General features: G+C 32.1%; 2 protein-coding genes across 10 annotated transcripts in view; one reads left to right on the top strand and one right to left on the bottom strand.

The window, feature by feature from the left end:
* Window positions 1-288: 288 nt before the first annotated feature.
* On the bottom strand, window positions 289-23194 carry LOC125054341 (cyclin-dependent kinase-like 4). 9 transcript variants are annotated; one of them, XM_047656154.1, is made up of 11 exons: window positions 22911-23188; window positions 18698-18887; window positions 16372-16491; window positions 10892-11057; window positions 9955-10026; window positions 4078-4191; window positions 2801-2943; window positions 2004-2099; window positions 1166-1297; window positions 761-877; window positions 289-444 (listed from the first exon to the last, which is right to left on the bottom strand). In XM_047656154.1, the coding sequence occupies exons 1-10, from the start codon at window positions 22976-22978 to the stop codon at window positions 785-787; spliced, it is 1194 nt and encodes a 397-aa protein (XP_047512110.1). In that variant the 5' UTR covers window positions 22979-23188; the 3' UTR covers window positions 289-444; window positions 761-784. The 9 variants fall into 9 exon arrangements, with proteins under 9 accessions (XP_047512110.1, XP_047512107.1, XP_047512109.1 ...); XM_047656151.1 differs by lacking the exon at window positions 761-877 and having other exon boundaries at window positions 22911-23189; XM_047656153.1 differs by lacking the exon at window positions 761-877 and having other exon boundaries at window positions 4078-4185; window positions 22911-23189.
* Window positions 23195-24175: 981 nt separating this feature from the next.
* The window catches only part of LOC125054742 (cell growth regulator with RING finger domain protein 1-like), a 34171-nt gene continuing 31148 nt past the window's right edge, over window positions 24176-27198 (top strand). The window contains exon 1 of the mRNA XM_047656786.1: window positions 24176-24598. Coding sequence (XP_047512742.1) covers window positions 24501-24598 — 98 coding nt within the window. The 5' untranslated portion in view covers window positions 24176-24500. The remainder of the gene's footprint in view (window positions 24599-27198) is intronic.

Raw genomic sequence — 27198 nt, 5'->3', positions numbered from 1 at the left:
TCTTTAAGGCAAATCAATGAAGATGAATCTAAAAAATTAGTGTAAATACGACTTAATGCATTCATTATTTCTTGCTGTAGCAATTTTAAGTAAATTTGTTTAAATTTCAACTTTTTTTATTTAACATGTGTCAAAGGTAATATAAATATATAATAAGAATTTCTATTTTGAATTATTGTAAATTTACAATTGGTGTCAATTAACCTCTACACATCTCAAATATAATAGTGTGCCTAGTGATTTACACTTGATTGATTGGAGTCAGGATTTTTGTAAAAAAAAGTTGAGTAGAATAGAATAAACATTTAATTTTAATTAAATACGATGCCATGGTGCTAGTCAAATGGTCGGTAGGTGTCCTCTTGAATTCAGGTCTGTCTTTTTGCCTTTTGGCTGGCTTCTCTCATTCACTATGAGCTGGGGCAGCAATGGGGATGACTGTACCTGTAAAAACAATATTGTATATTGCGTGCTTTCGAAAGTCTCAATCTTCTACGAGTCAAACATACAGTAAACTTAGTTAAAGTCTGCTTACAAGGATAAGGTAATTTTTTTGTCATAATATACAATAAATGGTCTTAATTTGGAATAGAACTAATCTAAATAGATACTTTTGTTATATACACACTGCATATAAATATTTTTATGTATTTCCTAAACTAAATACAACAACTTACAGAAATTAAGACTAAAGATGAACACTCTATTTAAATCCTTTTGCTTTCTATAAGGGATGTTTGCATATGTTTTAGTTAGGTACCTCATTATGGAAATTGTTTTATGCTCATTTTTCTTTATTTTTCTTTGAAACAGTAACGTCAGTCGTTAGTGTAGACATTTCTTCGTTCATTGCTCGAGATTTTGCATTGAATTCTTGCTGTTTTTAAACATAATCTACTGAATTATCTGCTTTCATGAATTTACTATTATACTAAATAAAAATAAAAAGATATTTTAGTCTGGTTCGTTAGTCTTCCTGCATATTTATTAAAACTCTCATGGGATGACTCCCGAGTCGCACCAAGTCTCGACTAGAGACTATATATTTGGGGGGGGGGTTTAGTCTCTCTGTACTTTGATGACAAAAAACTATTTGAATCTAATGCCACATAGACAAAGTAGCATAAATTTAAATAAATAAAGCTAATTAAATATTTATATTTACCTGCTGACGTCTAACCCTCTCGTATTCATCATGATCTGAGGCAGGAACAGTGAAGAGGAAATTCTCGAATATCGGATGACGTAACAACTGCTCGCAACTCCAACGCATCATTGGGTCTTTGTCCAAGCATCTCTAAAATATCACCCACTAATTAAAAACAAAGCAATGGTCGTTACAATTCTCAACCCTGAGGCCGTGCGTACGATTCCCGGTACGGAAATGTAGGTAGAATATAAAAATCGATGGCGTGGATATACCTTTATAAAACCTCCATTTAAATTTTCATACCACTGCGTCTTTTATATTTGACTAAGGACTATAAGAACGGAATAACTTGTAAGTTTTTATTTTTGATGATGCGTTGCCTTTCATTGAAGGCATCCCAGCTTAACAGTTTATTACTCCGTGATTTTACAAATACTCGACTAGACTTGTTTAACAAAAATTTATACATTAAGGTGCGTCACAAGACAAACATTTTTGAAAAAAGAAAGCTGGAAAACTTATTGCTGGGGGCCTCATAGCCTAGCGGTCTTATTAAGTGGCAGCTAGGTGAGGGGTACCGGGTTCGATTCCCGGTTCGAGGGCAAGTTTTAATTTAATTTAAATTTGTTCTCGGCCTTTGGGAGGGTTGTGCGGTACCGGGCGAGTGCCTAAACCGTACATGAAGGACGAACGAATTTCGGTCGAATTTCTAAAGACAAGCATGAATTATAAAAAATCATATTACTTGACGCTGGCTAATGCACAAATCGTGCCAGAGCCATAAATAAAAATAAAAACTATTATATATTTATAATACTTATTACAATATTTTATTATAAAATCCAGTGCTTACTGTCAAAAAGTCGACAATTAATTCATTATTCGCGTATCTTGATGGGATTTTCTTCTCCAGCGTCTCAACTGTTGTCGGTTCTGGTAACGCTAAGCCCTGAAATATATACGAATAATAATTTCCAACTAAACCCTCGGATATTAGCTCTACTAATAGAATTTATCATCAATAAAATTTAATTTAAATAAAGTTCTTTATTATTGTGGAACAGTTATTTGTTCTATCAATAGTTTTCGAAGCGCATGCGATAAAAGATATTTTATAAGCATTTTTTACACCTTGGGTTACATTATTTTAGCGTTAGTAGGGATCCTTATTTTTTCTTGCAAGTAAAATAGCCTATATTATTCAGTGATAATGTAACATTCAAATGGCGAAAGAATTCAAATCGGTCCAGTACTTTTTGAGACAATTCGTTACAAACATACCTACTTACAAATCTTTCCTCTTTATAGTATTAGTAAAAATTTGTTTGTTTTATCATATATTAGTAGAAAATTATATATTTTGTATTTATAGTTGAGACCTATTTTCTGTTTTTCTACCTAACAACCTATCTTACACTACTACTGCAATACGAATACTACGAAATTAGTTATTTTCTATATAAATTTCTTAGCGCCTACGATAATCTTAACAACAAAACACACAGTTTGTGATAAATGTTTCAATATTTATCGAAATAGTTATGAAAAAAATATTTATTAATCATGTATTCTAAAAAATTCTATTTAGCATAAAGTTAACTAGAAAATATTTAAAATATTTCAGTAGATGTTATCTAATTAAATCTTTACTTGAAAAAATGAATTCTGTGAGAAAATAGTCATGTGTCTCGGTAAGAGATCTCCAAGTGTCTTTCTGATTAAATACAGCTGGTCCAAGTCACTCTTTCCCGGCCAAAGGGCTTCACTTGAGAGTAACTCCGCAAACACACAGCCTGAAATAAAAAAAAATGCTTCTGTAAGCTAATAATCCTTGGCAAGCTTGGCGAGGTTTCGATATTTGTAAATATGTGAGGAACATGTATACTAACAATACAATAATTGACCTACCCGCTGCATTGCTTAATTTGTAAGAATACTTTGTGCCTATTTTAGTATGGTATTTTTATTCTAGGAGTACATTGTCTTCACATATAATTATTTAACTAATGTATACAAAATATTGTTAAACCTTTTTTTTAAAGAGTAAGTGTGGAGTTTCTTGCCTATTCTTCTCACACGAAACTTCCTTTTGGAAGGGGCGTATTTGACGTTCAAAAGTGCCATTTTAGGTGGTCTAATTGAAATAAATTATTTGACTTTTTTTGCCTCTATAAAATGCTTAGAATAAATCGACGTCTAGGTAGAGAGACTACCCACATATTATATCTCTTTCCATCTATATTAAAATAAAATCATTTAACAAGTATAAAAATTGATCACCATATAGAATTTAAATTTTTCTGGTTTGGTGAATCTTTATTAAATTGTTTTTTTGTATATATAGCTAGTATTTAATTAGTAATCTGGTTCCTCCAGTTTTCAAAAGGCCGCAGATGTTATCGTTTCGGCTTACAGCATCTTATCCTTTATAGAAATTCCAGCAGATACGTTGTCTCCTTGTCTGCTTAGAGTGTTTTTTCAGTTACACTATTGTTTGCTTTATATTCCAAATCTACTGGTCCTATTTTCGGACACTATACTCGAGTGTACAGTTTGTAATACTACTTTGGCAGATTTAGGGTCTGTTTCACAATGTACTGATAAGTTCTGCATAAGTTCCAAATTAACTATTTTTTTTTTTTTTTTGGAGTTTATGGCCTGGTATCTAGACCTTTAGGCCAAGTCTTGAGTTCCAAATTAACTATTTATTACTTATTGGTAGGATAAACACTATTGTTGCGTTTCACGACTGTCAGATAGCGCTATACGTCACATAAAGTCCATCATAAGTTATTAATCCGATGAATGTCAAATAGCACAATTTATCTTCCAAATAATTTATGTGTTGCATAGCTATTTGGTACTTTATCCATACATTGTGAAACAGACCCTTAAACACGAAGACTAAAACAAGATAACATACTCACCAATAGCCCATACGTCAACCGGCATGCTATACATAGTATCTCCTACTAGCAACTCGGGTGCACGATACCATCGAGTCGCCACATAATCCGTGTAGCTCTCACCCGGACCTGGGCATGTTGACGGAATTTCTTATTAGTTAATAAGTCAAATAATCAACTTACTACGCATTAGGCAACTTCCATTGCAATTCCGATTTCAATATTAAGGTTTGTATGAAATTGCAAGCGACTTTGAAACCCAACATCGAAATTTAATAATAAAAATAAAAATGTGTTTATTAATTTGACAACAATTTATTATAATTTGTAAGATGTGTTGACGTTTTATTAGGTAGTGCAAATGTCATCCAATGTCCTTGAGTTAATTAATGAAAATGCTATTGAAGTTATGCGGAAAGCGTTTAATCTTTATATATATATAATTCTTCTGTGAGTGTGTATGTCACTGAACTTCTCTCAAACGACTGGACCGATTTTGATGAAATTTTTTGTGTGTGTTCAAGGGGATCTGGGAATGGTTTAGATTCACAAATCAGCCCGGCAGGTGGCGCTGCAGTCGGTACTTTCATACTTTGCTTTACTAATTGCTTGAAATATCATGCAGGACAACGTCTGTCGGGTCCACTAGTTTCATATAAAATTCTTTCACCATCATTAAATATGTTTTACATATTGAATTGATTGTGTTGAAAATTCAAAATTACGATTGGACTTAAAATGATTGATTTACTTTAAATTCACGATTTAATTAACTATTTTGCAATCATATAAATACCTACACATTGACACTTGCCAATGGGTACAATTAATTTAATTAATTATAATAGCCAGACATAATATAAGACAAGGTTTTACAGAATAATTTTTATGACCTAATTATTACTACTAAAAAGGCATTCATAATTATTAATTTCATTAAATTACTTCTTTATCATAAAAACATAGTTTTAAATTTAACTGTTAGGCGGCCGTATAGCTCATCAGAATGTATCAACTATATACGAGTACTATAAACATTATTGTAAAAATATTGTTTATTTACTAGTATCGTTGATGGCACACATATGACTGTACGGATAAACACTCGACCTGTCAGGTCAATATCTAAATGTCACACAAATACCCTTGAACGTCTTGATTCTTGCTACAAAATAAAAACAAGAAACGTCCTTTGTTTTACTTGAATAAAGGCTTGGTCCTTTAGCTTGGAGATTATCTGTGATGTGTCATTAGTACCATAAACAATATTTATATTGAGAAGTCGTGGAAAATATGAAGCGAATTTGTTTGGCTTATTCTACTATTAAACTTTCTTTGTGCCAAAAATATCTTGCATGATTAATTGATCGAACAAAAAACCGCAAGTAACGGCCTTGGTACCGCTATGTTTAGCGATAAGGTGAAGGTCGCGTGGCCTTGAGTATGAAAACCATATTATCAAGACTTTAATCTATGGATTTCCTGTCCCCCCGGAAATACTTTATACTTAATTACAAATTCCATTTTCTTACTTATTTAACATATCCTTTGTTTGTTAGCCAAATTTCGTTTTACGACATCTAGGGAGGAATATATTATTCAACTTTTATAGTTTGTGAATATACATAAGGCGTTGAAAAGACATAAGTATATTATTCCTTTTAAACTAAAAAGGTATTAGTTTACCTACGAATATTAATGTGAGAATATCATGTATGCACCGCAAGCGAACCACAAGTAATGCCGTAAGCTTGACTAAGGTAATACATAGTTAATGAATTATATAATATATATAAATGATATGGTGAGTGCGATATACATACGAGTGAACGAACCTAATTCTCATATTGGCCATTAGAAAATTATTTATTTAATCCGTGTTTTGGAGTAGATATCAAAGCAAAAGAGGAAATAATGGCTGGCAAATACAGAATTTATACGTATAGTATATGGGCGTCTAACGAACGTTTCATCTTTTTCTTGAGCCTCAGTGTAGCTGGTCCGGCCTACGCGTAACGAAAAATCTGATCGGGTAGGTTTTACTTTAAGGCAAGCTTATCTCAGTACGCGAATACTGTTATTACGTTGCACTTTTTAAATTTCAATAGTCCTATTCTGACATTTATTATTATATCTAAAATTTAATTGTTCAATTAGTATAAATCTCTTCAGAAAATAAATAACACCAAGTAAGTGTTACTCGCTTGTAGTCCCTCCAACATAACATCAATGTTGTTAATTATAATAGGGCGTTCTAAATCGTTAAAATTTGTTCCTGCTAAAATCGAACAGGCGAATCACAAGGAGGTATTCTGTCCGTCATAAAATTAATTTCTAGACAAAATACGTCGTAGACTTTTTTTTTAATATTGACGTTCACAAGTGTACATAATATAATTAAATAAATTAAGTATTCATTCGATAGTGATCGATTTGGATAGTTTTTATTGAGAATCTGTAAATATCAACTAAAAAGAGTTATTTTGTGACAATGTGAATTAAAAATATGTCATAATGAGTCACCATCCTTGTTCTTGAAACACCGCATCGGTTTCCTCAAGATGTTTACGTTATGTTTATGTTTTTTTCTTTTTTTGTCCACGCACATAAAAAGAAACATCTAATGGTGCACAGCCAGAATTTAAAGCATGACTTTGGACCGTGACGTTTTTCTAAGCCTTATTGTAATAATTTAAACACGAAAGTGTTAACGCAATGCTATGAATATCGAACATTGTGGTGTCATCAATATAGCATTTAGGTCATACATATTTCATTTTTTATCGTACGATTGCGATGCTTAATAAATTACTGCATTTATGATAAATTCTACGGAATATAAATATTCAGCGATTTCCTTAAGTTCGTAGATAACACAAATTTTTACATATATTTAACCTCTCAAATATCAACTTTTGACCACAGGTCTCCACAAAGTGATGCCTGATTCGTAAGTTCTTACAATCCCATAATAAAGCATTTCTGATATAAAACATTTTTTGATGAGGTAACACATGTCTTCGATCAAGATCAAAGCCTGATTATGCATCTCCTCATTCACCTCAAGATCGGAATTTCTTGAACTGACACGAATTCGACGTAAAATGATGCGTAGTTTTGTCAAGAGATTCGTAAAATTAATTTACTTATTTATTGTTATTCGATAACTTATACGATATTTTATTACTTATTCTGCTATTCGGAGAGTAACTTCGGTCCAGCCGATCTTGAGTTATAAGTGGTGTAACTAACACTACTTTGTTTTATATATTTAGATATGTTCCATTTATAAGTCGAGGTTTCCAATAAATAATTTTTCATCCACAAATCCGGGGCTAAATTCTCATATTTTTTCCACACGTCACCTCATTTCATTAGTGTTTGATTGTCCTCGTTTTAACATGTATAATGTGGGTATAAACAAAATAACATTATTAATGTTATAAACAATTAATAAAACATTATTTTGATAATTCAGATGTGCGATTGGGTATTAAACTATTTCTATCGGATTGTTAAAACCGTACTTGGAACTAAATTATAATTATCCGTTAATAAAGCGCTTTAATGTAAGGTTCTTTTGTTTACGTCAAACAGTTGCAATACAGCTGCTAAATAAATAAATAAAAATACCTCATGCATAAGGTAGATAAGAATATCATAAGCGGGTAACACTGACATCACATACCACCGTGGGAGGTCATCTACTCGATTAGACATTACGATATTTACTTTTAAACTTGGCTTAATTGGTGTGTCCTTAATGCATTTCATTAATCGCATTTAGAACATATATTTTAGTCTTAATCGTGCAAAACTTGACTATGAGCTGGCCGGCTAGGGAGCCTTCAAGTATTACGTAACGCAATTTTTGAAGATTTTAGAAGCTCCCTCCCCCCCATGTAACGCTCCATAACATTTTTGATTTTTTATTAAAATGAAAAATGTTACGTAACGCGTTGTTTAAATAACCCCCCTCCCGCCCCTGTAACGCACTGTAACGTTTCAAAAGACTCCCCCCTCCCCCCTTAAATTGCGTTACGTAATACTTGAACGCTCCGTATGCACTATTAGTTTACTTTCTTACTTAAATCTTAGATCTGTGTGTCGTACGGTAGATTTATCACCTACGTGCCTATAATACACACACACAGAACAAGACCTTTAGCGCCACTGTATGAATATAATTTATGTGTCTGAACACACAGTTGCTAAACAGGTCTTTTGAGATAAACTGCGTCTGCCCGAGTTCATCTGCCGAGAGTCAGGTAGATAGTTTTATTATCTACGTTTTAAGACCTTCTGGCGATCCGAAGTGGTTGGGGCCTGATGACCTGTAACACAGGTACTCCTTTAAACCTCATCAGTCTCACACAAACAAGCATTTCCTTATTATTGCTTAACTGTTGCTGTATTTTGTGAACTATGTAAGTTTGTGAGAAGAAAATAAAGATGATTATTATTCTTATTACGTACGTATAAATAGATAATAGAACTACATAATACGTTTCTTATACGAAAATCCGTTTTAATCGTCAAAAGGCGGCGGGGTATCTTGTTTACCTTTATGTTTTGGAATAAATTTGTTTTTTCTTGCGAAGTTGCCAGTGTTGCACAACTTATATATTATTTGACATTTTCCCATAGATTGCATTCCCGGGTCACGGGCGTTAGATTTACCTAATCTGTTATGTGGAGTGTTTGTCTATACTGTATAAGTATAGATAAAAAAATGTGACTTTAATTATTCGGTAGTTATTGTTAAAAGATGTATTTTATATATGTAAATTGTGTATTATATATATGTAAATCTTACAATTTAACTCATTACTACTTGTAACCAATAAACATTTATATACTAGAACCACACAAAACATGTTACATCGAAAAATTATTCGTAATTGTTATCTACTTGCCGAAAATACTAAGTAAAAAAGAAAATTTTTATATAGAACCTAAAGAGAAACATTTAACAGATAGAAATAATTGGAATGATCTCTTATTTGATGAATGAAGGAATGAAGAATTATCTGATTATTATGTAGAACGATGATATTTTTCGTATCACCACGATGTCAGCTAGGCATGGAAAACAAAATATGACCGTGGCTTATAATTTTTTATTTGTTAGGGCAGGAGTATTTTTATAAATAAATGTCTTAGCCAACTAGCTTAATAAGCCGTTTAGTCAACAGCCTAGCCTCTTAACTAAACAGCGCTGTTTAACTACTGGCCTAAATGATGTCAGTGATCAGTTTAAATAAGAATTTCTTACTATAGTCTTTATTTTTCTACAGTAATTACGAGAACTAAAAATAGTATATCTGGCCTTTAACCTATTTAGAAGGCCGATCATCGATAAGTAACCGGGTTATCTTAACGCTACATCTAAATGCTTGCCTAGGTCTTACATGAGTAGACATAATAGCCGCGAGGGCGGGAAAATGGGGCATAATAATTTATTAAACAGTTGCTCAGAGTATATTTTGGAACTAAAAATATACGAAATATTACGTATTGCATGTCTACTTTTCCACAACTGAGCGTTTTTTAGTTTTTGCCGCGCATCCATGTGGAACCAGCTGCCCACTGAAGTATTTCGAACCAATTCGATTTAGAGTCCTTCAAGAAAACTCAAATTCTTAAAAAGCCGGCATCGCAATTGCGAGCCTTCTGGCAATGTGTGTGTCCATGTGCGGTATCACTTAACATCAGGTGATCCTCCCATTGTTATATTAATGAATGAAGAATCAATTTTTTTTTATATTAGCCAGTACTAATGTTAAAATATTTAAATTCAAACCAAGTTATAGTCTATCTTTAACCAAGCTAACTATGACTAAAAATATTAACTGCGATGATATTGACTACTGTACAATAAAAGAAATAAATAGGTACTGGCTCTCCTTCTGACGTCAACTCCAAATGGGATCATGGTGTGGACTGAGTATTCTGACGAACATGTGCCACCTGGAGGAAGGTATCAAGGGTAAGGAAAAAGGAAACTGAAATAGGGTTTATATTAGCAAGTATTAGTGGGAGTTATAACGTTAATACTAAACTACTTTGCTTACAACATAATAAATAGTTATGTAGCAAAATATCTACTGCCTTGCGATTCTGTAACTCATTAAAACAATAAACTACAAGCTGCTTTACTACAGATATTAGCGCAACCGCCGCTGTGAGAGTTGGAAAAGTGAGTTACAAAATCGCAAGGCTGGTCCATAATCTGTTGATAAAAGGAATATGTTATTATAATATCACGCTTATTTCAAGAATGATGCGCCAGCTTTTTTTTTAAAAACAAATCTGGTATGGATGATGTTTTAAGTTTAAGGAATTAAATACTACTATCTGGTCAATATATTCTTGAAGCCTTGTTGTATGTACAATAAATATAAACAAATGGTGACTTTCACCAGTATAATACTCGAAACAAAACTAATCTAAGCGTACGACCAACCAGGATCCAGAAGATAAACCACTGCTATATATGGAAATTGTATTCGTTTTTACGACAAACTCCCAAGCGAAATTAGAGAATAATCACTGAATAAATTAAAACTATCGTTAAACGTAAATTAATCAATAAAGCTTGACGATTTGACGATTATTTAAATGATCCTAATCCTTGGGATTGATTTGCTCCAGTTCAAACAATTTGTATGACTCAAAACTTGGCGATCAAAAAGAGTGGCGGAGATTTTCTTGCCGGCTTTACGCCCTTGACTTGCGAACTGGTAGTAAATTTAGAATCAATTTAACATATTTTTACGTTCATAAGTGTACTTGGTTACCTATATGAATAAAGTTAGTTGAATGGAATACGCACTGATCATCCTCGCGAAGCCAAAATCGCATAACTTGACCACACCATCGCCGGTCAGCAGAATGTTTTCCGGTTTCACATCTCGATGTATGCAGTTGTGTCTGTGACAATACGCCACGCCTTGAAGCGTCTGCCATATTATCTGCTTTGAGAGGAGCTCGGGACAGCCCTAAAAGAGAAACCAACTATAAATCAGTCTCTTTTCATCCCAGAGACAATATGGCAGAAAGAGTACATACTTTAAATGTGTGCAATTTCTTTTTATCAAGAGCGGGAAAAGTAAAAGTTTCCAAATTATTATTTATTAATGTTATATCCTAAATGTCCAGAGTAGTACAGATTGGTAGCTTTAGCTGAGTTTCATCATCGGACGCCGAGGGAGAATACGAAATTCCGACCGTATTACCTCGACGTCCGTCGTTCCACAACTAAGCGTTTTTCAAGGCACATTTTACCACGCACTATGTGGAATCAGCTGCCCACTGAAGTATTTCCGAACCAATTCGATTTCCTTCAAGAAAAGAACGTACCAATTCTTAAAAGGCCGGCAACTCGCGAGCCCTATAGCATTAAGTGTCCATGTGCGAAGGCATCACTGAACATCAGGCCTTCTGTCCGTTTGCCCCCTGTTCTATAAAAATTAATAGATATCATTCAACAAGCTTTAAATGTTGCCAGATATTTCCATTAAAATATAACATTGAAACTCAAAGCTAGTGGCAATGTTTCTCAATTCTAATTTACAACACCGATAATAATATATTTAATACATTTCACATTAAATCAATGGCGCTATAACCTTTTTAGATCTGTTTCATGATCAGCCTTCTGTGAAGTCGACTTTTTGGATCTAAGGCAAGACGGTTTCCTCACGATGTTTTCCTTCACCGTTCGAGCGAAAGTTAAATGCGCACATAAAAAGATTTCCATTGGTGGACAGCCGGGGGATCGAACCTACGGCCTCAGGGATGAGTGTCGCACGCTGAAGCCATTAGGCCAACACTCATAACGATTTTTTCGACATTTCATATTAACGAACAAAAGTTTACCATTGAATGAAAATGGACAGAATTCATTAAGTTAATTGTAGTAATATGAAGATATGTATATGTATGTAATCATTTGTTACAACATTTAATATACTGGCTGGCAAATCGTTAGCCCATTCGTAAGACACGGTGAGCATGTGTCAGAAATAAAAAAAAATGTGCGTGTACTAGTGCACACACGTTAGATGTGAAACTTCTTTATGACCTTATTTTTCGAAAAATTATCTATATGCAACTTTACAGAAATTGGTTAAATAAAGTTAAATTAGATAAAGTTTAACAAAAGGCTTTTAATATCACAGACTTGAATACAAATACTACAATTATTTCATTTTACCTTATTACCACTAAGATTATTACAGAATTTCATAAATTGTAATAGAATTTTTAGTAGGTATCATTGTTATCGTTATTATACATTTTTGTTATTAATGGTTAAGAATCTCTTTGAATAAACCGTGGTAGGGACAAGAAAAAGACGCGCGTAACGGTCAAATGTGACGCGTAACCGAAACATGTGACGTGTAACCGAAAAATGTGACGCGTAACGAAAAAATGTTACACTAAATTTTTTTCCAACCCCGATAAAGAAGTTTCACTTCAATAAATAATAAATAATGTGACGGTAAAAAATTTTCCAACGCCGATAAAGAAGTTTGACTTCAAAAAGGATCATGGCGCGTAACCAAAAAACGTGACGCGTACGGCGTAACGAAAAAATGTTACACTAAATTTTTTCCAACCTCGATAAAGAAGTTTCACTTCAAAAATATTGAACATCTGACTGTTTTTTGGAAATCACGAGTGACGCCATATTGACAGTTTGGAAAGCTAAGGCGCTTGGTTTTGTGCCGTATTGTTTTTATCGTTTTTTATCTAACTCGTGATCATTAATCTTGTTAATAGTTAATTGATCTACACTCTACAGACACATTAATTTTTAAAATTATTCGTAGATATTGTTTATAATTATGAATATACATATATACCTATTCGTTTCTGCCCATGATTTTTTGAAATAAATACAATTTTGTAAAATCAATTAAACCCGTTAATTGTATCACACACAGCTATCATATAAATTAGGAAACGACTACAACTGCCATGTCAACTGCGTAATTCGACCTTCCAATCGCTAGCTGGATGTTGCAACGAAACCTTTTTGAATATAGCAATAACATCATACAAGATTACGTATTTGTTGATCGCTTTTGATTAAGGTATTTTGTGTGTGTATTCTAATACCTATACATTTGTAAGTCGTAAAATCCTTGAATAAAACGTAAAAAGAAAGTCTTGTTTGTCACCGAGCTACCATCTTTTTTTATAATTAATCAATTTGAATGTACAACTTCTTTGCAAATAAACGATTTATTATTATTTATTTATTGAAGTTATACTTCTTTAGGCGCGTTATGAATAAATTGATGAGAGTGAAATTTTACGATGCGCGCGCACCGTGACACAAAATTAACAGAATGAAGTTGCCCACGAAAGATGCTACGGCATTGGACATAATTTAAAAACAACATTCGAATAATAATAGAATTTATATTACACTTAATGTAAGAGAATAATAATAAATATTAATTTATTTAATTTTTCAAATGTAAACTGAACTTTATTGACTATAATGACTCCTTTTCCAGTCTTTGATTATTTAATTGTAATTAATTATTTGCATGCAATCAAAAACTATTTTTAACTAGCTGACCTGGCTAACTTCGTTCCGCCCTACAACCTTATAATATCGTTGTTACTTTAATTTAACTTATTTTAGGATTTCATTAATGTTAAGTATTACATTAATACAACTTTTTTGCAAATACAGAAATGTTTTATTGCTTGCCATTGCGAAAGAAGAATGGCCGTTTTACACATTAGGCATCTTCTCTCTAGCGTCAATATGGCGATACTGCATGTTAAGCACTTTCTGATATCCAACATCTTTTGATCAGGATCAAAGCATGGTTATGCATCTCCTCATTCACCTCAAGATCGGAATTTCTTGAACTGACACGAATTCGACGTAAAATGATGCGTAGTTTTGTCAACAGATGGCACCATATGGTTTTTGCATTCGTAAAATTAATTAATTTAAATATTGTTATTCGATAACTTATCCGATATTTTATTGCTTATTCTGCTATTCAGGACGGAAACAAATCCAACAAATCAAAAACCATGGTAATCGGTCCAGCCGTTCTCGAGTTATAAGTGTTGTAACAAACCCGACTTTCTTTTATATATATAGATAATGCCAAAGAAGTATAACTTCTTACGCGCGTACATAAGTACGAGTACACGCACCCTTTTTTTTATAATTAATCAATCTGAATGTACAACTTATTCATTTATAATAATACATAACTTCAATCCGGTAAAAAAGTGTTTTCTTTAAATGTGTAAAGGTTATGTCAAAAAAAGACAATACAATAAATGTGCCCTTTAGTTTTTCCCACACTCATAAATGTTTATGTAATATTTATGTAAATTATGTTACACATAACATTCTCGTTTCCGACAATGACCAATAGGTCGAAACTTCTATTCTTTATAGGTAATATAAGTGTCACTTAGATTTAAGAACCCTTTAATAAGTCATGTTAGTTTTTTGTTAGTATCTCGTCGCCACCCCATTACCCCTAATTTAATATTTATAACCTCAAGCTTTAAACGATTAAATACAGTTGACACATAGGTAGCTTCAAAGAGTTTATTTCATTGAACATCCCTCCACCAACCGCCACCGAACTTAACTCTAGTTTGAAACTTTTATCTATACTATATATAATATAATATTATAAAGAGGAAAGGTTTGATTTTTTGTTTGTTTGAAATGAATAGGCTCCGAAACTACTGGACCGATTTCAAAAATTCTTTCACCGTTGGCAAGCTACACTATTCCCGAGTGACATAGGCTATGTTTTATTTTCAAAATAAATAGGGATGTTTACTAAAACTTGAATAATCTAACCCAAGGTGTATAAAAGTAAACAAAAAACGTCCTTCAATCGTGTGCGCTGCGAAAACTATTAATGATAGAACAAAATGATGTATTACAATTTTTCTGGACACATCACTATCTATAAAAATATGTCGCATGTCTCTATCTTTTATAGTACGTCACAATAAGCGTCCTTTTATTAATTTTTTTTTATTAAAATACCACCGCTAGAAAAGGCTCTGTATTCGTACCTAGGTATTGATCCTTATCAAAATAATAACCAACGTTTCCATAAGCTACAATTTAATGGCATAACGACCAAAAAAGCATGGTGGATTGGTGTTCTCGTGCCGTTTCTCTTGAATAGTTTACTACTATGTAATAGATATAACAAAAATCTTAGCCACAGCAACGCTTGGCCGAGTCTACTAGTAGTCTAATATAATCGATGTGTGTAAAATTTGTGACGTCATATTCTTGTATTTAAGCATACATGTTGTTTTAAGAAATAAATCAATAAACATATTGTAAAGCTATTTCAAAGCTCCCTTTAGATTTAAAATTTTAATTCACATTGGTTTTTGCATATTAAATTACATAATACGTAAAAAATTCTAACATGTTAACACAATTGTTTGTGGTACATACCGTGGCCCTGGCTCTGCAGTTATTAACAAAGAATGTTATAATTACCCATCTCCTACGTAAGGAACACGTGTATGAACCGCACGTGAGTGTCGACATGTTCTTTTAAGGCATTGGGGCAATGTTGGTCTGGTTTAGTAATCATTTATGCGAAACTATATGTATATACAATTTGTATTGTACTTATGGAGTAATGTATAATTGATTTAGGCGCAAAATAAAGGTAAGCTTTACGCGTTGGCACAAAATAAATTAAAATAAAACAATACGTATTGGATTTTGACATACGTGAGCCCAGTTCTAAGAAATGAGATTTAGCGCTAAGTCTGAGTCCTGAACTTCAAAATTGTATTTGATTTTGACATACGTGAGTCAAGTTCTAAGAAATGAGATTTAGCGCTAAGTCTGAGTCCTGAACTTCAAAATTGTATTGGATTTTGACATACGTGAGCCCAGTTCTAAGAAATGAGATTTAGCGCTAAATCCGACTCCTGAACTTCAAAATTGTACTGGACAAAAAAATCGAGTCGAATCTTACCCTAAAACACATTGTTTGAATAAACACTATTCACTATTTAAATACTGAACCATTCGATTAAAGGTTACACGTGACCGGGCATTACGAAATATACTCGTTTTAGTTCAAACGAATTACCATTTTCGCTAATTGCTATACCGGTATTATGTTACCGTGCTTCAATCGCAAAAACTGCAGCCATTTTAGTTGAAAAGTCACTTAAACTCTTCCAAAGGAGTACAGCAACAACCTCTGTTACTTCGTTCATTCTGAAACTACGTACCTACGTACATCGCTTAGGTCAACTAGGCATTTGCTTACTTACAGCTGGGTATTTCTCCATTTCATGAAGCACGGTGTGGTCGCAGTACTCAAAGACTAGATGCAGCTTGCGTTTGCGGCGGAACACTTCGATCAGGTTCACGAGGTTTGGGTGTTTCAGGTTCTAAAAAAATTTTTTTTTCTTTATAATATGAAGACAAATTCCCTATAATTATGAGAAATAAATCGTCTATAATAAGAGATTAATAGTTTAGAGAACATACTGTCAGATTAATTTAGTTTTTATAATAAATAATGTTCTTACTCTATCTTAAGTCATCTCTTCTTGAGCGTTGTCAAATGTGTCAAAATTGAAACATTGATTAATGTTTGTATGACATTCTAGAATACGGGCCTAAGTGTCAATTCATCAATAGTAAAACAGACTTGATATTTTAACCTGCAAGGGTTAACCTGCAGGTTAAAATATCAAAACGCATTTTAATTTATTTTTAGGTGTAAACTTTATGCGCGATAATCGCTTTTGAAGTCTTTAGATCGCAGATTTTGATTACTACCAAAGTATATAACTACAGACACAGGTTTAGAGGTCTGGAGGCCCCCTGCCCCCAAATTATTTTCCGAATAAAATGAGCAATTCTTTCCAGTCGAGTTTTTCAATCAATTAATTTTTCAATTTCAATAAATTTGTTGTGAAACTAAGTAGATTATTTTAGTATTCATCAAACATATACGTAATGGTTGCAGCTCCTTACAAACGTAAACAAAAAAACTTGGCGATTTTAAAGAGTGGCGGAGAGTGTATTACCAGTTCTTCTCTTATGTTCTACGCCCTTGATTTAAGAACTGGCAGTAAATGTAAAATTTGAAGCATTCAATGTATATTTCTTTTTTGACGTTCAAAAGTGTACATTGTGTTACCTACATTAATAAATGATTTTTGACTTTGACTATAAAAATATATCAAAAGAAAAGTGGTTGAATAGTGTTTACTAGTCGGAATTTAAAACATTTTTTTTCTGAAGTCTATTGTTGCCCTTCCCTAAATCCGGTCCTGTTCAGACATCATTTAATTATAATCAACATCAACCTTTGACCATGCAGACTGTATAATCATATCCTTACTTTTAATTCGGAATAATTCGTACAATAAACCTCGAAATCTTACCTGTACTATAATAATTAGACGTGATAATTTGAATTTACATACGACCTTGGATTTAAGAAATAATTTTTTTGTTATACTATACGCGAAAATAAATAATTTAAATGTTCATTTTGAACCAAAATGTTTTTGCTGTTGATTTATATGGCTACATGAACACGAAAAGACCCTTCCGGAAAATACAAGTCATTTCACAAATTAATGGCGTTGAGAGATTTACGTCATTGTGTGAAAAAGTTAAATGTTTTCTTCCGCCTCGTGACACAAGCCATATATGCAAACATATTTAATAACTCTACAAAAGGTAGGTTTTAAGCCGATATCGACTTAGAGATTATTTATTTGGTAGTATGCGCTAATCTCAGGAAATACTGGTTCGAATTGAAAGCTTTTCTGTTGGTCCTTAGGGAGGTCCTTTTGTAAAACGTTACGATGCGGGGCGGGGATTGAATTACGCGTTATTGTTAATATTATTTTCCACTTACACCACATAATAGTAACTAAAGAGTCACTAGGTGGTCACGATCGTTTTACTAGACTTGGATACAGTACTGTACTTGGGTACTGAAAAACGTTACGGCGAGTTCATGGGGGGGGGGGGGGGGTCAATAATCTCCAAAAATATATGTAATATTTGAACGCTCCCTTACCTAAAGAGTCGGGTTGTTCAAGTATTACGTAAGCAGATTTACTTCAATTTATCCCCCCCCCCCTTCTCTTGTCAGCAAATGGTACATAATTAGAGACAGGATTTACAGTTGACCTACTTAAAGTGTTGCGGGTGGTGAGCAATCCAAGTGTTCTTCGAGAACTCGGTTTCTTTGTACCTTTGTACCGATATGTGCGACGGCGACGGCCAAGGTTGTTTGCGATAAAGGGCCAGAACCAGTCTTTTGTACAGATCCCTGATGACAAAGACGTTGCGCTTACTGTATCCTGCCTCCGACAGTATCGACATCTTTATATGTTTGCAGTCACAGTATATTGTATATTTGCATTTAATATCTTTTATTTTTAATTTCGATATTATCGTATTGCCTGTAAGGATAGTGTATGTATTTTTGTGAATAAATAAATAATAGTCTGTATTAGTTATGTCACCGTAAAATTGTAAACACCGTTAGATTGTAATCTATCTCGCGAGATTGTGAACTGTCGAAAGATTGTGAACCTCAACGCACTGCTTACAATTGATTTAACCAACCTTCAGCATCCGAATTTCTCTAAGCGCAATTTTCCGTATGAGGGGATCGTCTTCATTCTCCACGAACTTCTTGATGGCGACTATCTCCCCGGTCTCTCGATTTCGACACTTGTATACGAGGCCATATGAACCTTCACCAAGCTTAGCCAGCTTTTCGTAGCGTTCCATCGCTCGGCTTGAGGCGCGGGACCTGGAAGGATACAGTCTCTACAATTTCCATTAAGTATTAAGAGTTAATAATATCTATCAATAAATTAAAAAGGTACTAGTTTATAGTCCTAGGGTTTAATATTTTAAATTATTTCAGTTTCATCGTTGAGAGTTGCTGAATATAATAGCTGACACTTTTATATGACACTTTAAAAACCTTCGGAACTGTGCCTTCCAGACACAAATATACTATTGTTTTGCCGGAAACAAAGCCTCAGTGATACATTATTTCTATAACAAACACTCATAAAATATTTATAAGACCACATCATCACAGTCGTAGAATAGTGACGGATCTGACAAATAGTAAACTTTACAGGGCAGCCATTTCAAAATAATATAATCATGTTAGTTTTTTTGTCGTAACTTTTTTAATTCATATTCTGTAATTATGAAAATTGGCATACAAGCAAACAAAAAGGGTTTGTTTTGAAACTAATTAAAAACAATAACATTAAATAACAAAGTTTTCTAGAAAAATCACATGCTTCCATGAGCGTACCTATCAAATCCTTTACTTTACCGACTGATTAATTTGAAATTTAAAATACATGGATTTTTTTAAATGTAACCGTAATATTTTGTCAATGTAGTATCCAAATATGATAAAAAGTGGATATTATGGATTTTTTTCAAATCCGACGACAGATAGATATTTTTATAGTTCTACGATCATGACGACTAGAATTGTGGTTCCACTTCCATAGATATATAATATACTTTGTATCTAGTTAATTCTCTCTCTTTCTCTCTCGATGTCCCACATAGATGACAGTTACCATCTCTAAGTCCATTTGTACTACAATTGACCAACCATCCCAGTGGCCCCATCGGTCTCAATTTGTATGAAAATAACAGTCGACAAATTTTCATACAAATTTAGTTTTCGACTTTCTACATACACTACTATTAATCTTAACTATACCCCCTAAACAATCGTTTTAGAATATAAAGACGCACCCAAACATATACCTTGCACAGACAACATCGGGAGCAACAATACTCAAATTAATTTCTCCTTTCATATTATTTACTGTAATTTAGTCATATAGATATACAGTGTCAAGTTTTATCCTTCATAAGCATCGTTTAGTAAACTTAAGATATCTAAAAAATACTTTTAAAACCAAATATTACTATATGAAACATTCATTTGAGCTCAATTTTGTTCTGTCACTTCGGGTGTGGCAGAAATCAGTTGCGTAGTATTTTTAAGAGAATTTTGAAAGATGCGCCAACGTAGGTTTTAAGGAGTTTTTGGAATCTTAAAAAAAGTGTTTCTTTAGTCTTTTTTTTTCTTTTTAGTAGTATACATATTTTTAAACTGTTATTATTTATACAGCTTATTTAATAAAATAACAGTGTTGTTTTATTGCAGCGTGCGACTCTCATAAGATTCCCCGGCTGTGCAATGGACTTTCTGTTTATGTGCGCATTTAACACTACGTACGGTGAAGGAAAGGCGATGGAAAGAAGCATGCTAAATATCAGGAAGTCCGATAGAATCAATAATAAAATCATACGAAACCACACGAAGATTGAAGACGTCACAACAAGGATACGAAGATTGAAATGGAAATGGGCTGGTCACGCAATAAGAGGTATAGAAACGTGGAACAAAAAGATCATATATTGGTACCAAAGAAATAATAAAAGAAAACGAGGTAGACAGTTTCGAAGGTGGGAAGACGAAATAAAATCCGTAACTGGGAAAATTTGGACCAGGAAAGCTCAGAACAGAGCCGAGTGGAAAGAAATGGAGGAGGCCTTTGCCAAAGTTGGGCAAACAGATGGGTTGTCGGTGTCACCGACTCACTAGTGTTAATAGTTTAAGTTTAAAATTATGTAAAATTTTCTATCTGATTAAAGGCTTTTATTATTTATTATTATTATTACGGTGAAGGAAAACATGCTGAGGAAACCACAATGCCTTAGGGCATAGACCCAACAAATGGACGCCAAGTGTCAAACAAGAATTATCACGAAACAGATACAGAAATCTGAGGCCCAGGCATAAATATTTATGTAAAAAGTTTGATTTATTTCATTGTTTTTTTTAATCTTACTCATAGTGAAGTACAATAATTTAAAATCGTAAACGCGAAGTTTTGTTATAAAGACACATTTCGAGAGCTTTCTCTGGTATAGTTCACTGGGCCTATCTGAGATGATGCAAAAAACCAAACATCAAATTTTTATATCACAATAACTTATCTGAACAGGTTTTGATTTCATAACAATGTTATCATAATAATTTGAAATAAGTAATTATATCATTTATTACTAATCGACTAAGATAACAGTATCGATTAAGTTTACGTAATAATCTAGGTAAGTCTTATAAATTGGCTACAATTTTTATTAAGCTTAACTAAGCTGTAATTTATTAAGTCCTGTTAAATTGCTGTATTTAAACTAAAAATCTTTAGTTATGGGTAACGGTACTGGTTAACGGTAATGGTAATGATTAGTTAAATGTATCAGCCCGTACTAAAATACGATACTTATATATTTATGACAACAAAGTATAGAGATTTTACAACCGTAAATAATATATTACTTTTGAAAATAAACACAAAAAATCACAAAACTTTAAAATTGTGTAGATTTAGACATTAAATTTGTTTTTAACATTATACATATTCGAATATGTTTTGATTAACTGTGGTTTTGTTATTATTCTTAGTAATAGCATCGGAGTACTATTATTTGTACATTCTTTAAAAAGTTCCTTTGTGAATAATACCATTTTTGTATTATTTTTTGTTCTGAGTAAGATTAATATTATACTAGGGTAATAAACTTTATGCTTCAACGTTGGTTTCAATTACATTTTCATATTACGCTCAAAACAATGACCGATAAAATTGTATAAACTGATTACATCGATTTTCCGTTGTGGAATTTCTTGATACGCTTTTATTTCATTACAGTATAAGGTAATTAATTTTGTAACAAGAGAATTATTATTCGAATACAACGTGTACAAATGTATTATTTATGAAAGATGTTGCGTGGAGCATGATCTTGTAAAATAAATTAAAAAGAGGTAGAGAGAATAGCGGAGTTTCTGGCCAGCTCATCTCTTCCGTTCTACAACTTCTACACCATTACGCAATGGTGGTAAATGTATATATTTTATAATAATTCATATTTTTCCTAACGTTTTTAATGTAGGTACATTATATAACCTATACCAATAAATGATCTTTAATTTGATTAAAAATATTTACCCAAAACATAGGTTAAATTATGATATAGTATGAAAGTACATAGTTAATTAATTTCAAAAAGTATGGAATGTAGAAATGCATATGTATGTAATCTATAATATATATTTACGATATGATTAAAATTTTCTTTATTTTGGTACACTAAAGGGTTGTACAGGCGTTCGTTACAATGTAACTGAAGTTGCGTGTCCATAATATTACTAAAAGTACTTGAGGAAATTTTAATGCTTTTCAACAAATGAATAGGGAAATATTTCTATAATATTTGCCGGACAGTGTCTATCGGCTAAAAAGGGCGAAACTTGCCGCAATCTGACAGTTTAAAAATTACGGAGGGAGTAAAAATTATTGGATTTGCGTTCCCTAATTGCCAACTTTTCCCCTAAAAATCTGATAAAAGCCAAGAGGCTGATTGCAGATAGATGAAGAGTTAAAAAAAATAATAATAATAATAATATTTGCCAGATCATGAAATGATTATACGATCAAGCTGACAAATTATCCAAATGTGCTTATTGATTCTACCTGTACTTAACTTATTTCAATATTTAACCATTAATTAACAACATGATACTCTTCCTAATAATATGAAAATATTTACCTTAACCAACAACACTTATAAAGAGGTTTGTTCGAACTATTCAATCATTTTTTAAATCATGTTTACTAGTAGAAAGTCACAATATTATAAGGTAGGCAATAGTACATATTTGACGTTGTTCAATATTTGTGTTTTCTTGCGAAAGTTGAAAAAGAAAGTTCAAGCGCACCTCCTCGGCAGCAGTGGCAGGTTATTACCAAATAACCATAACCGCTTATCACCGAACCATTTCTCCATACAGGAAGCCACGTTGTTCCACACTTTGAAGACTTGATGAATAACAACACTTTAATTCGAAGATCACTTTGACATTTAATTATTTCGCGGCTTTTTGAGACTTGAGATTTATTTTTTAATTAGGCCAAGCCAGTTGCTGGTACGAAAGCCACGAAGGTTTTACTAGAATTATGGAAATATATCGATCGAGGTCCGTTGGTTTGTTTACAGTTTCTGTTGTTTACATGACAACCGCGGGTCACTTTTATGTACTATACTAGGTATACTTCTAAAAGACCGCTGAAAAACTAATTATAAAGCAGGATTTAATATTTAAGTATCAAGGACATACAAGCACCTAAATATCATATTCTAGGTAAAAGTTAAGGTACATATGAAAATAATTATGCTATCATACCATTAAAAGTGCTTAGATACTAATTTAATTAGAAATAAAAAAATCCCGTAACTTTAAAGGTGCTAAAAAAGGGTAGGCGGGTTGATACGGCGACGGCCTATAATATTTTTGTATTGCTTCTTTTAGCCGCCCTAATAAAAGAAGCAATGAAAAGGTTAAAATGTTATACAGAAATCAAGAGGGTTGAATATTCCCTTATTATTCAAAGAAAAAGTATGTCTGTATGAGAATACTGCTAGAATTCAGTCACTCTGTGTTTAAAAAAAATGAAATTGTTTATCGTCGTTATCACTATTCTATTGTAATACATAATATAATTTCACAGATCAAACGGAGATGAATATATTTGCTTCTTTGTCGGGTCGGTCGTCTCATCATAGTCAGCTGGTTTTTTACATTCAGTAATATTCGTTCTTATATGTTGCTAGTATATTGAGAATATCAATAATAATTGGTAACATTAATATTTCCGCGGGTATTGTGTTTGGAATAAAATCCACGTATAAGCTAAGTAATATTTCCTAAAATTTGATTGAACAGGGAATAAATTGAATTAAAATCATTACCAATGTTTTTAACATTTAATGTATACATAAATACAAGAATGTAACTTCCCAAATTTTTTAAATTATATAAGTTTCCGCTGTGTATCTGTGAAAAACAGAATTAAATGGCAACACTAAAACAGGTTTGACAATGTCATTAACGTTGACATGAATACTTTCGTTCTTGACTGATGAACTGTGAACGGCGAGTTTCCATCCTTCGTTCTATTTTCATTTTTCTTTCTGTCAAATTAATAGTAAGGTGCGGACTGCGGTATGCGCGAAGCTCTCGCCTTTTTATTTCGATCAATGTTAATTATTGACGGGCAATAATGTTATTGTTGATCGGACGCAATCAAAACATCGTTATCGGCAAGGTTAATAGATATAATATTGATGCAACGGAGTAAAGACGTTGGCTACTTAGCTAACTACAGTGTAATGTTGAAATAAACTGATTATTTTCCTTTGAGTTTCGGCGATGTTCCTTGTGTTAATATTTCAGTGTTGTGTTTGTACAATAAGCTGAATGCGCCGTACTTTTTCGTACTATTTTGTGTTTTGTTTGTGATAAGACAAGATGGGTTCGACGGGACTAACGCTGGCTGATTTGCCCAATATTTTTATTATGATAGGCGCTCTCATTTCGCTATTCGTAATGCTAGTCATACTGCTTAGGTAAGTGATAATTCATTATCTTTATATCAGTAGATATAATCATTTGAAAACTACATTAAACATTCTTGTTTCTAAATTCTACCAGTTTAGAAGTCATATATATTACTTGTACTTGTAAACAATAATTAGAAAGTAATAGTTAACATAACCTGGGTTTCAGATATTTATTGTAAAAAGTTATTATTATTATTTTAGCATAGTGTATTATATTTATTATTCATTTATAACATACAGAAGTAAATGCATATTAAGTAGTATTTTGATTTAAAATAATAAGTATGAAAACAACAACTTTCTGTAGAATTAGGACAATCAAACTCACTTTTGCATATTTAAGGTTATTTAGAAAGTAAATTTGTTACAGCTATTTCTGAAACCTGGATATAATAATATAGATGTGTTTTGAATGACATTAATGTTTTTATTGCTGTTATACTTTCATGTTTATGTTTCGTACAGGTCCCAATACCCAAATACATAAAATATTCAAAAATTTAATTATAATACTTTAATAAAATAAACCTTAACAATGGATAGGAACAATAGACAAAACCTACTTAAACTACTATAAATATAGAACAATATCAGTAAATTATAATGTATTCATATTAATTATTGTTAAAAAGATATTTCCTTATTTAAATGTTTAAAGATTTAAATAAGGATTTAACAAAATGGGTGCTCATTTTGATACTATTATAATATGGAATTAGTTTTTCATTGTTTTTTTTAATCATCTAAAACTGTAATTGTACTTGAATGCAAAAAAAATCTATAGAAAACAATGAAAGAGCTAGAATTATTCATATATTTAAAATATAAAAAGCACTTGTAACTTATGACTACAATCTACAGTTGTTGCTATTACACTAATAATGCCAGCTTTGATATTAAGTAATAGTAATTAAACAGCTGTGTTTAATTACTATAATACTTGTTATTAACAAAAAAAGGCATAATAATCATGTGATTGAATAAAACATACCTTCAGTGCACAACTAAAACTTTATTTTAAAACCCTTTAGTTCCAACCCTATGGCTAAAGCTTGGTGGTCTGTGGTATCAGGCCTTAAATCTAGGTTTACCTTTATAGTTTTGTAGATATCTGATATTAAACTGTTTAAATATAATCAAATATGTATTTTATAATATAGTCAGGCTTAGGTGAAAAAATTAAATTTATTATCAGTCACATTACTGATCCGTCATGTGACTGTACCAAGCTGTGCTTACCGTGGAGAATCTAATAAGAATATACAGAGCTCAGAATCAAAACATATATGATATGTTCTGATGGCAGTATAGCGCAATTGATTGCAAAATACAGTTAATGAGCAATTTTGAGCTGGTATCCTTGACATCCTATTGCATACCTTCACTCGATGAACTTGAATGATTTCTGGCTGTTTCTTTTCACAGTTTTATTTGCTATGTATAGAATTTTGATAAATAATGATACCAATCACCATATAAATTCAAATTAAACAAATGTATTAGAAAAAAATGTTTCCTGATGTGTTTGTCTATTAATATAAAAAAATAGACTTTGTTTAAAAACCTGTTCACATAAGTGCTATCCACAAAAAGTGTTTAATTTTAATTTTTATAGTTAATTTATATTTTTAAAGTGCTTGCTTTTTAAAGTGATTTTTATAAAAAATAATTGTGGGGTGAATGTTAATTATTTTATAATATAATTATTTTATTTTTTAAATTATTTATTATTAAATATTTCTAAAAAACATACACGAGTATCATCTAGTCTTCTGAATCAATTTGTAAATTAAATTTTAACATCTATCTCCCAATCAATTATGGAAAAGAGTCTTTTGAATTTTCAAATCTATCTAGTTTGATTCCATTGTTTTTTTAGGAATGCCTAGTATATATATATTTATACAATTTCAAAGAGAACTTTTTAAACAATGTAGAATATATGTTATTGTTAAATCTGAATCTGAATCTTGTGCATGATATAAACACTATTGATGAAATATCAGTTGTTAATACAAAAAATATAATAAAGCTTTTATTTAAGCATTTACTATAGCAATGAAAACATTTTCACTATATACTTAGAATTAAACATTCTACAAATATAAACTATAAATAAAACATTCGAACAAAATGAAAACTAAAGTGGCTTAAGTATGCACCTACAGCAATGCTTTTCCCGGATTTTTCTCATTAATTTCACGAGTGTCGACGTCAAAGTTGCAGTGTTTCACTTGTTTGCTACGCCTTCCAGTGACACGCTCTCACCTACTTTATGAAAGCTGTGTAAAAACCTTTGACCAAAGGCTTACATTTTTTATACACGTTGAAATTGGAGTTTATATGGACAGGAAAATGTGTGTACTGCGGTTCGCATTGCAGCTCACACGCTAGTACATGCTTTTACATCTTGCTTGTGTTGGGGTTTTATTAGAGAATGCAATAAATACAATCTAATTATGCAATTGATAAGCTATATAGTAAATTTTACACTCAAGAAGTTCTTGTAACGACCAGTTTTTTTTTTTATTGTTTTCGATCAATGATTTTATTGGTGTATAATAACGTGTTAACCATGATTTTTCAAATCAATTGTTTATTGGAAT

Source organism: Pieris napi, chromosome 12 (genome assembly GCF_905475465.1).
Source record: "Pieris napi chromosome 12, ilPieNapi1.2, whole genome shotgun sequence".
NCBI classification, from domain to species: domain Eukaryota; kingdom Metazoa; phylum Arthropoda; class Insecta; order Lepidoptera; family Pieridae; genus Pieris; species Pieris napi.
This window is presented reverse-complemented; position numbering and strand designations above follow the sequence as displayed.